The 11,725-nt window shown below is 39.3% G+C and overlaps 1 protein-coding gene across 1 annotated transcript; it reads left to right on the top strand.

The window, feature by feature from the left end:
• The first annotated feature begins 574 nt into the window (after nt 1–574).
• On the top strand, nt 575–11,599 carry GTSE1 (G2 and S-phase expressed 1). Its single transcript, XM_062490781.1, has 11 exons — nt 575–696; nt 1,365–1,428; nt 1,505–2,108; nt 3,047–3,217; nt 4,572–4,719; nt 5,872–6,249; nt 6,437–6,509; nt 6,925–7,173; nt 8,300–8,477; nt 10,063–10,203; nt 11,178–11,599. The coding sequence occupies exons 1-11, from the start codon at nt 618–620 to the stop codon at nt 11,259–11,261; spliced, it is 2,169 nt and encodes a 722-aa protein (XP_062346765.1). The 5' UTR covers nt 575–617; the 3' UTR covers nt 11,262–11,599.
• Nucleotides 11,600–11,725: the final 126 nt, after the last annotated feature.

Here is an 11,725-nt window from a genome sequence, read left to right as displayed (position 1 = left end):
AGCGGGGCGCGCTTTCCAAGTCCGGGCGGGTGCGCGGTGCGGCTCGTGCGCGGTGGCCGTGAGGGGCGAGCGGTGAGCGCGGGGAATGGCGAGGGCGAGGGCTGTTCCCGAGCCCCAGTGTGGTGCCTGGAGGTCTCCCCCTGTTTCCCGTTGCGGTTGAGGAAGGGGGGATCTCTGCGAGCTCGCCTGAGGCGGGGCGTTGGGCGGTCGGCGGGGTGGTGAATTGTGGCATCCTATAAACCACCTTTTCGGTGGTGTCCAGCGACAGGATTAGTAGTAATACTAAACCACGAGGAGTTTCATTACAGCGTGAGTCGGCACTTTGCATCGAGGGTGGCAGAACACCGGAGTAGGCTGCCCAGGGAGGTCGTGAAGTCTCCCTGTCTGGAGATATTCCTCACCCACCTGGAGGTGTTGCTTTGTGACCTGCTCCAGCTGACCCTGCCTCCATACGGGATTGAACTGGATGGTCTCCAGAGGTCTCTTCCAACCCGGACTTTTTTGTGGTTTTCTGTGGGATGCTTGCCTCCTCTCTAATTCAGCAGTATCTTCAGTCTGTGACCGTGTTGTTCGGTTTTGGGGTTTTTGCGTGTCTACTTCTATATTTTCCAGGTACTATGGAGGAAAAAAAAGAAATGTCAGCACATAGCCTGAGTCATTTGAGTGAAAGAAAACTGGATGTTTGCATGAGCAATGGTAGGTGGAGAACATGTTGAATTATTCTCTTTGTGGTATATCCCCTGTTAGAGGTTAGGACAGCTCAGATCAGACATCTGTCTACCTTGCATTGTGTTCTGTATACTCACTTACTTGGATGGGCTGCTGTTGTCAGTCTCAGAAGCCTCCTGAGGAGCTTGTGGAGCATGGTGCTGAAGCTTGTTTAATAGTGACTGATGTCATCAACCTCTCTTCTGTGTATCTAATCTGAGCTGCTCCCTTATCCATCAGCTGCTGATTTATTTAGTGTATATATGTACTAATAAGAAAAGTAATCTTTCTCACTGTGATACCCTGAACAAGAAAAGAACTGATGAATGGGACAAAAGCATTGTCAGATAACTAGATTACATGTTCTCACTTATTTTGATTGGATGCTGCTGATAAGCTGCATTCCATATTGCTGTTACAGCTGCTTAGAAATTACAGTTAAGCTGTTACATAATATTTGGGCATCTCACAATTATGATTGTAGTCACAATTGTACCTTAACTTTCTTGCACCTAAAATTTGTTTTCCTAAGTTTAGTATTTTAAACTTGACGGCTAAAAGCTTTTTTTGCCAGCTGACATCACTCACCAAACTGTCAAAGCATAGTGCTATAATTTTCATTGCAAATCTGTGCTGTGACAAAATTCTTTTTATAGTTTCAGACTTTGATCTTCTGGCTGATGAAAAGTTTGATTTTGACCTGTCACTCTCTTCAACAAGGTAAGTTATGTAAGTACTGTAGACCCTTCGAAATGGACACATATAAGGTGCTGGGCTAAATTATTTTTCTTTGTAGTGGAAATGAAGATGAAGTTTTTGTTGGACCTGTGGGACACAAAGAAAGATGTATTGCTGCCAGTATTGAAGCAAAAAAGTGTGTGTCTACTTTTGATGATAAACTCACATGGAGCCCACTTCAAGGAGAGAAATTTGTGGAAATTTTTAAAGAAGCTCATTTGTTGGCACTGCAAATAGAGACTGGAAGCAAGGACAAGGAGACCAAAATAAGCCAATCAGAAGAACAGGAAAACAAGGTTGTGGAAACATTTGTGGAGGACTCAAAGTCAAAGCTGAAGATACTGAGAAACAAAACTATAGACTTAAGTCCTAGGGCTGTTAAACGGGAAACATACTGTGTGCAGGATAGCCCAGCATGTCAGCTGCCACCTTGTTTTCAGAAAGCATCACATGAACTTGTGTCAGATGGCCAAGTGCATGCTCTTCCTGTTCCTCCTAACAGAAGCCCTGTTAAAATTTGTGTGTCTCCTACAAAAAATGCCAGTTTGCCCCTGACAGAGGAACAGAAAACCAAAGAAGCAAACACAAAGGCAACTGGCAAACTGCCAATGGCAAAACCATCATCTGCTTTTGGTAAAAGAAATTTGTTGACAATTGACAAGGTAAAGTCATGTTCTGGGCAGCATTTTCTTCAAGTAAAGTCTGTATTTTAGGAATATTTAACCTGTCTACAATATTTTCTTTATAAAAGCAAACTTTACTCTTCTGATACTTCTCTACCTCATAAGATCCTTAGTCAGAAAACATACATATTAAAAAAAGAGATGGCAGGTACTATGATATAGTAACCAATTACTTTGTCTGTTGTGACAATGTCAAGCATTTGCAAGTAAATTTCTTTTGTAGTTGTGTATATATATTAGTATTTAGTATATATTACATTTATTTATATTCTATGTACTATATAATTAATGTATTACTATATTAATACTTAATCACTATAATATATATAATGTATTTACTTAGTATATATTACAGGTTTTACTGAAGATGTGGTACGGGCTTCTTAAGAACCATCACCTATAGAAATTGCAGGACTCTGATTTTCCTTTGTAGTATAAATTTCTTCCTGATTTTTTGTGTGCTATTAGAAAAGACATGATCATAAATGCTTTAACTAGACAAATTATACCCCACTGTCTGAGCAGTCTGCATAATGCAGTCTTACTATTGTAATGTCTCAACTTTTGGAAGACAAAGTGGAAGAATAATGAATAGAGAGTCCAGTATAGTTCTGAGGTGCAGTTGTTACAGTATGGAACACTACATAGGTGAATATGATTACATGATTTTACTGATGAATTGTTGCAGAACTGTCCAGTATCCAGTTGCAGTCCAGGGTTCAGGCATGTCCTAGTACTTGGCAAGTACACTCACTAGACTTACTTCAGACTGTATTGTTCTGAAGACTTTGCTGTGTCTGGAAGTTTCTTCATTGACTGTTGTCTCTGTTTCTGAACAGAATCAATGTATGTACAAAGCTTTACAGTGATTTCTAGAAGTACTAGTAGCTTTTAAAATGTTACATTGACATTTGCAGCTCAAACAAGGAAAGACTACTAGTATTTCTGCAAGAAGAGACTTGAATAGCATGGGATCATCTGAAGATGTAATTTCTGATAAATCTAGTATTGCTTTAGATGCCATTGAGTCTTCGTTCAGTAGCAGTTGCTCAGTGCAAGACACAAAAGTCCTTCCTGCACCAAGTAAGGTAATGGCAAGCCTCCTTAATATGAAAAGAACATCTGCAGTATTTCTGATGAAAAGAAACTAATATAGTTTACTTTTTAATTTAAAGCTGTTGTGTAAAATGATTTTAAGGAAAAGTGATCAGTGTTTTATATTTGCCATTCTTGAATGTGTGCTCTGAGTCTGTAGCACATGAATGTACTTAAGAAAATTAATCCACATGTGTTGGATTAACAAGAATGCCTATGTTTTTAAAGCACTAGCTGCAGGTAAGTGATGAGCAATTTTCTGTAAGAAAGTTTTTTGTTTATAGTTAACTATACCACATGAGACTATTGCCATAACTTGCATGAAGGTAGCATACCCACAGCTGTCAGTTGTTGTGAAGTTTTAAATGCCTGTTTTAATGCTGGGTGCCACTTCACTGAATCACAGAATTGTTGAGGTTGGAAGGGACCTCTTGAGGTCATCTGGTTCAATGCCCTGCTCAAGCAGGACCACATGAAGTCATTTGCCCAGGCCCATGGCCAGATTGCTTTTGAGTATCTCCAAGGATGAAGTCTTAGCAACCTCATAGAGCAGCCAGTGCCAGTGATTGGTGACCCTTGAAGTAAGAAAAGTGTTTCCTGATGTTCAGAAGTAGAACCTCTATGTTCTACTCTGCCCATTGCCTCTAGTCCTGTCACTGGGCACCACTGACTACTGTCCTTTCAGATATTTCTGTGTATTGATGTGATCTACCTTGAGCCTTATCTTCTCCAGGCTGAGAACTCCCAGCTTTCACCGTTTTCTGAGGTGGGAGCTGCTCCAGTCCCTTAATCATTCCAGGGGTCCTTTTGGACTCTTTCCAGTAGCTCCAAATCACTCTCATCCTGGGGAGCCTGGAACTGTATGGAGATGTTCAGGTGTGAGCTCTCAGTGCTGAGCAGGTAGCAGGATCACCTCCCTTCCCTTGCTGCCAAGGCTCCTCCTTGTGCAGCCCAGGGGTACTGTCAGCATTCTTTGCTGCAAGGGTGCATTGCAGATTCATGCTGAGCTTGTCCACCAGCACTCCCAAGGGCCTGGCCTGCAAAGCTGCTTTCCAGCTGGTTGGTGCCCAGCATATACTGGGGCCTGGGCTGACTCTTTTTATTCTTTAATTCCTTTACGTCCATACTCAATTTTGTGGCAGGAATAAAAATGACTGTTTGCCTTCTCGATCTGATATTCCAGTTCCATATAATAATCCAGTGATATGTCTCTAAGAAAATTCACTTTTTAAAATGTAATCTGAGTTAAGGAGTTTCTCTAAAATTCATGAGGAAAAAGATACAATACCAAGACAAATAATGGAAAAATAATGTGTTAAATATGGAATTTTTTTGCTTTTGATTCAGCCTGGCTTAAGGAAGATGACATATCTGAAGTGTCCTCGTGTTGCCAGTGGTCTCCCAAGAAAGGCTACATCATCATCTTCATCATCAGTTTCCAGCATGAACTCAAGTCTTAATTCAAGTTTACCCACTTCTCCTATAGGCAAAAAAGGTAATCACTCTTACTACAGATTTGTGCCACAAATAAGTTTTGAAATAGCTAAGCATTTTCTGGGCTTTAGGTTTGGAAATGTTTTTATGTTGTTCAGTACATTCAAGCAGTAAGAAATGTTTTGTAAATCCCTGTGGACAAAAGATAAATGTTAGATATCCATAATTTGTGGATTGACTATATTGTGCATAAAGTGAAGAGAATTCCTGGGCCATTGCTTCCGTTCTAGCTGTGTCAGATGCTCACATGTAAGCATCAGGTTTGTATCAATCTCCTCTATTATAGCCAAGAATGTGAGCTTCTGAATGCTCTAAGCTTGTCTGACTGGAATTAAAAGAAAAAACAAAACACCAAAACAAATTTTGAAGGAGGGTGGAAGGCATTAGTCCACATTTCTGTAAGCCTAAATAAAGGATGAGCTTTTCTCAAGCAGATGGGAAAAGCACCTTCAGGGAGATAACACAGCCAAGAGGCTTCTACTGTAGTGAGACCATCATTTTGACCATTTCATTATGCCTCAAAGGATCAGGAAAATAGTCTCCTAAAAGTACTGACAGATGTAAGGACTACCATTCCTGTACATCTATAAAAATACCAAGTTTGAGCTAATTTTTATTTTGCACCTTGTTTCTGGGAGATTATTAGCATATTATTAAAAGCTTAGTGAGAGCTATTTTATGCAATAGCACTGTCTAATCAAGATTTGTTCTTTCATTAGCAGTAATGAAAGTAACCTACAGACTAAAAGTAAGAACTTCACAGAAATGTGGGAAAAATGTTTGTGCAGTAGTTTAGCCTGTGATATTAATCAGTGTAACTCAAACTACTACCTCTTTGAAAGACTCCTTAGGGAACAGGGCCAGCTCTGCTGGGAGTAAATGCTGGAAGTAATTTGAATCTGCAAGCTGTTTTGGCATTCCTTGAAGAGTATCCTTCATTTGATTGCAGTAATTCAGGAATTTGGTGAGAGGACTATAAAGTAAAATTGCCTAAGAATATGAGGAATGAATTGTCAGTAGCTGTACATACTTTCCTTAAACATGAATTGTTTGAACCTAAATTTAAATGCTGTAAATTACTGTTTTTCTTTTCTGTGTTAGTATAATTATTCTGCTTAGTCAAAAATTTCAGAAGTACAACTTTTTATTTCAGGAAAATCAAGCATGTCATCAAAAGCTAGTGTGAGTGGCTCTAAGCTTTCATCTAGTACAAGCAGGCTGGCCTTTGTCAGACCTACCACAGTGTCATCTCTGCAGGCTGCCAATATTGAGAAATCCAGGAAGCAAGTGAGATCAGCTAGTACTCCCAAAATACCTAGTGCTATAAGCCTGCCTAAATCTTCAGCTTCTACAACATCATCTGAGGCTGCAGGCAGTGGAATTCAGAGACCAAGCTCTGTTCCCAGTATGGAGCAGCTATGTCAGCAGAATAAAGATGAGAGTTCAACAAAAGGCAGCCTGTGTCCAAAGCCCAAGGCTAGAGTTCTGTCTGCTTCAACAAGTCAAGTTAGGGCTCCTTTGAAGACTCAAGGTAAGCACCTACTTTGTATGACCTGTCTTCTACTTTGGTTATTAAAAGCAAATGTTACCTTGAAGGCTTGTTACTTCATTACACTTCTGTCCACCTTTGGGAAGGAATTGGTATTTAACTGAAAGATAACTGCAAGAAAAGAAATAAACGTGAATCTGATAGCAGTTAACAAAACTTTTCTCTTTAGATGCAACACCAAACAAATTGGCACCAAAAGCAACACCATCTCTTGGGTTAACATTTTGTGGCACACCTGGAAGGTAAGGCATCACTGAAAATGGAAGGTACTGAGGCATCCTTCTTAGCATGCAACGTGGTTGGGTGTTGCAATAGTCTTCTAAAAGTTGTAGCTTTATTGTCTAGTCCCTTGAGACCTGCCAAGTTAGATGTGTTGATGCCTACTGGAACAGATTTAAAACAAATCAAAACCCAAAACCAAACCAAATAACCCTTCCCACTCCATTCAGAAGAGATTTCTTTGTAGTGTTAAATAGACTGAAATAATTCATAAAAGAATTCTTATCAAGTAAAACCCTTACTGTGCTGTGGTTATCAATGTTAAGGTGACTACTGTTTCCTTATTGACCAAAGGAAAATGGATTTCTATCATTTGGTAGAATAGTGTTACTCAAATAGTTTCTAGAAGGTTTTGGCTAAGGCATGTTCCTCTTCTAGTGCCATGGCAGTCAGCACTCCTGTGAAAGCCTCAGAAGATAAGGTCTTCCAGAGTTTTTGTTTTCCTGAGAAGTGTGCCAGCATGACTCCTGCCAGTGTGAAACGGTCTGGCCTCCCTACACCTGTCCGTCGGACCTCGGGGCTCCCAGCAGTGACTCCTAGAACTGTACCGAGAGTGGCATTTTCTCCACATGCTGCAGCTCTTCAGCAAAGCTTCAGCTTTTCTACCAAAAAGACTTTTACAGCTGGGTAAGATAGAAATCTTCCTATATGAAATGAACATTGTAGGTAAATTGCCTCTTAGTGAATTCTAGTGATGACTCGGCTTTCAAGGGCTGAATGTTAGAACAAATCATTTGAGCATAGAAAAACTTTATAGGCCTAATAAAAATGTGCAACTTGTGACTGGTAAAATGCTATAAGCTGTACTTAGGTGAGTCAGTATCTTAATGCTAAAGAATTACAGCTTTAATAGGAAATTATCTGTATTTCTTGAGCAAGGGAAAGATTTTAGACTTGTGTCTGCTGGTGTTACTTTGCTGTTGTGTTCTGATGAAGGGAAATAGCTGATTAAAATGCATATTACTTTCAACTATTGTTTTATATTGCTGCCAACGGTCTGTAAAATTGCACATTTTAAAGCCAAGGATTTTGCTGACTGGAACTTTATTTTCTGTGCAGCTTTACTTATGTTTTAATTCTGGCTTTTTTTCTGTAAAAGTAGCATTGCCTTCTATCTGCCCAGCATCTTCTGACAAGGGCCATATATATGTATGCAGGCCTGTGTTGTGGCTGGTGGAGAGGAGCTGTATTAAGGTATAAATGATTCACGGCTACAAAACTGTCACATTACTTTGGCCAAATGTCTCAAATAGTCTTTTCTCTCAAGGAAGCAATTATTCTGTCTACAATGACTTTATCATACTAATCAGAGTACAGCCCCTGGTTCTCCAGCCAGTGTCAGTACTTCCTTTCAGCAGGGACTGAAGTGGGTTGCTCAGTGATACACAAAATCAATGCCTCTTTTCTAGCTGTTCCAAGTAAAAAAACCAAAAAAACAAAAAACAAACAAAAAAACCACAAAAAACCAAGAAAACAACCAAAATAACTTATGTGAAGTTTAGGCTGGATGGAAATGTCAAGATGAAATTCTTCATAAACTTTTTTTTTTTTTTTTGCATAGGTAGGCTATAGTTTTTCTGCAGAATGAAATATTTTGTATTTTGTGGATAACTAGCATTTATTTGGATAAAAATGTGGGAAGCCTTTTGGCCATTAAAGCTTGGGATATAAAAAGGAGAAAATGAGGTTAGGCTTGTCTGTCTTTAGTAGTCAATGCTGATAACATAAATATTGCTGATGCTCTTTTCCCTAGTCCTAAACAGAAACAAGAGAGTAAGACACAGACATCTTCAGAAGATGATACATCTCCTCCACCTGTGCCACCTCTTGTACTTAACTTCTCGCCAGAGAAAACTGCTACAGAAGGAGTAGAAAATGCATTAAAAGAGGCTGAAGTACAAAATCAGCTGGCCAGAGAGAAACAACCTGAGGTAAGAAATGACAGTGTATTTTCCTACAAAGCCACTAAGTAAATTGCTTGAATTATTTCAAGATAAGGGATAAGTAGGGAAACCACTTCAGTATACATGAAGCTAAAATGTGTTAGAATTATGAAATAATAGAATATTCTGGGTTGGAAGGGACCCATCAGAATCATCAAGTCCAGCTCCAAGCCCTGCCCAGGGCACTCCAGGAATCACACTAAACACTTCCTGAACTCTGTCATGCTGGTACTGTGACCACTTCCCTGGGGAGCCTGTTCCAGTGCCCAACCACTCTGAGTGAAAAACCTTTTCCTCAGTCCAACGTAAACCTCCCTCAACTCAACTTCATGATGTTTCCTTGAGTCCTGTCTTTCTTCATGGGCATGAAGAGATTGGTACCTGCCCCTCTGCTTCCCCCTCATGAGGATGTTCAAGACCACAGTAAGGTCTCCCCTCATCTTCTTCTCTCCAGGTTGAACAGACCAAGTGCACTCAGCCGTTCCTCATAAGGCTTCCCCTCCAGACCCATCAACATCCTTGTTGCCTTCCTCTGGATAACATCAAAGAGCTCAATGTCTTTTTTATGTTGTGGTGCCCAATTGGCTGTAACCATGTGCACCCTCTAGTGCCTATATTTAGCACTGAACATCATATGTTCAGTATTTCCATTAAGTGTCTTCCCATCTCAAATGCACTGACAAATACTTGCAGACTGTATATTAAATTTCCACTTTAGGAAGAGTACTGTGAAATCCTTGTAGCTTCAATTAGAAAATTACTGTTGCAGCCATAAAGCTCCTTCAGGGATTTAAAAAAAACCCAAAACACTGCTGTAGCTAAATTCAGTCACCTATAAGGAGTGCAAATCTGTATACACAGTGAGGATTAAACCTCAAAGTCCATATAGCAGTAAACTTAAGTGTCAAGTAATTAGTTCATTGAACACTTTCCCTCTCTCAGGAACGTTGTGGCTTCATGTTGAAAGCTGGCACTCCACAGGCTTTAAGAAGAAAGGACTGAAGTTGTAGTTCTGAAATATTAACCTGACAAAGTGGCTATTGATTTACAAATAGTGAGGTTTAGAATAATCTGTGGATTAATTATTTGATGTTTTTGCATTGGTGTGTTCTTTGTTAGCTTACTTGGTGGCATAAAGTGTGTTTCAGAATTGCTTGGTATATGTATGGGGTAGTTAAATAGGACAAAAGGAAAACTGGAGTGTGCAGCTGTAGAGAATAGTTTATATAGCTAAATAACATTGCACAGTAATTGTAGTTAAATAGTTTCACTATTAACAGGGTTACTAATCTTGTGTTTTACATTTAACTCTACTTTGAAGTGAAAGACTGTTTGTTTTATACCCCAAGGGATCTCTTTTGCTTTGTTTGACCACGTTTCCCCTGTGGTGCTAGCCACTGGCAGAGTAGAAGCTGAGGTTTTACACTGTGCAATGAATCCTGCATGAAAAATACCAAGCTGTAAATTAAGCCTGATATGTGATTATTACAGCTGTATAAGCTAAATTGTTTGCCTCAATGTATATGAAGGAAACTTGGTCAACAGGGGAGATAACTTGAATTTTTCTTTAAAGGTTTTACTGCTAGATATTGGAGCAGACAAATCTCTCCCAAACACTTCTGAATGTGAAAGTAGACCTTTGATTGACCTTTCCAATACTCCCGAAGTGAGTAAGATTACTTCTCCAAAGCCTGTGTTATGTGGACAGATAAAGGTAAGTTTTATTCAAATCATGTGGTGCAAGTTACATTAGCAGAAAAATGTCAACTGGCTGCATACCTTGTCTGCAGAACAGTTCCACAATACTGTAGGAATTACATAATATTAGCTCAATATGATATACATAATTGGGTGCTCTTAAGAGAATGTCATGTTTTAAAACAATATGTTCTGAACTAGAGCTCAGTGAGCAATCTGGAAATAGGAAAAGGAGGATGGAGAAAGAGCTTAGTACTTGAAGCAGTTGTTACAGAATAAAACTGCTCTGAAGCAGGAAGTGAATGTTGTGTTCAGTAGAGTTGGCATGCTTATTCTTGTTTCACCTTTCTTGCTCATTTTCAGTTCTTGGCAGCAGCTCATTTTAATCAAAAAGAAAGGATGACTCTCCTGTTTAGCTCCTCTCCTAATCCTCTCCTTAGCTGGAAGATGTGTGCTGCTGGAATCTGCTCTAAATTTTACAAGCATTTCTGGGCGAGTGTTTTTTATACATTACTGGCTTTGAAGGTAGATGCCTTTAGATCACTGTCAGATGAATGCTGGTAATTGAGGATGCACCTTTGACAAAAGGTGCAGTTGGGCTCGGTTGAGTATCAGGCCCTTCAAATTTTGTCAGAAAAGGAGTATTGCAGAACTCTGACTTCAGGGGGCATGTTCAGAGGAGTTCAGAGTGCTGGATGGCACTGTCGTTAGAATATGCATGGTAGTGAAACTTAGAAAAAGATTTTTTTTTAGGTTTTTGAGGTAAGTATGGGCAATAATCACCTTGTGAGAAGCTTGTACTTGTATAAGAATGAGCATGTTTTTAAAAGCCTGAACACAAAAGCTTGAGTGTGGTGCTTTCATTTGTCTTCTAGATACTAATAGGAACCCTAAACAAGAGAAGTACTTGAGAATAATAGAGATTATAACTGCTAGTAGCTATGCCCAGCAGTTGACTACAGTAGCTAAATTTTACTGTTTCTCTTTCAGCTTATTGATTTGAGTTCTCCTCTTATCACTCTGAGCCCTGATGTAAACAAAGAAAATCTGGATTCCCCTCTACTCAAGTTCTGAATTTGAACTGAAATGAAGAATTCTTAGCAGCTGTGATCTTTGAAGTGTTTTTGGTGTTATTCCTCACTTGTATAATTTTTTGAAGATGGCTGTAGATTGTCTGATAAACTGCATTAACAAAATAGAATTCTAACAGTCTTGATACAGTCAGTCTGATAACGGTTTTGTTTGTGGATGTGCTGCAATGGGTGTATTTAAACTATATTGCTCCAAGGCAAAATAATTTGAATTATAATTTCTGAACTGGAAACCTGCATCCTTACTTCTTCCTACTGCTTGTCATTTGATCCCTCTCTGCTATGTACAACGTTTTAATTTAAAATAAATGAGTTGTTTGCTAAACCTGTACAAAATAGCAACTTGTTAATTGCATGCTTTAGGTAGACTTTGCTAGTTATGAATGAGAAACAAAAAGTCTTGATATTTAGCAAAATTTAGATTGCTTTATTTGATATAGACGGAGC

The sequence above is a fragment of the Cinclus cinclus genome, chromosome 4, assembly GCF_963662255.1.
Source record: "Cinclus cinclus chromosome 4, bCinCin1.1, whole genome shotgun sequence".
NCBI lineage: Eukaryota > Metazoa > Chordata > Aves > Passeriformes > Cinclidae > Cinclus > Cinclus cinclus.
The sequence above is the reverse complement of the archived record's forward strand: the minus strand, read 5'-3'. Positions and strand labels throughout refer to the sequence as shown.

Excerpts from the sequence above, each read along its gene's own strand:
- GTSE1 (XM_062490781.1), top strand. The coding sequence starts at position 618 with ATGGAGGAAAAAAAAGAAATGTCAGCACATAGCCTGAGTCATTTGAGT. Across the intron at positions 697-1,364 it reads GGATGTTTGCATGAGCAATG|TTTCAGACTTTGATCTTCTG; the intron begins GTAGGTGGAGAA and ends TTCTTTTTATAG. Across the intron at positions 8,478-10,062 it reads CCAGAGAGAAACAACCTGAG|GTTTTACTGCTAGATATTGG; the intron begins GTAAGAAATGAC and ends TTTTCTTTAAAG.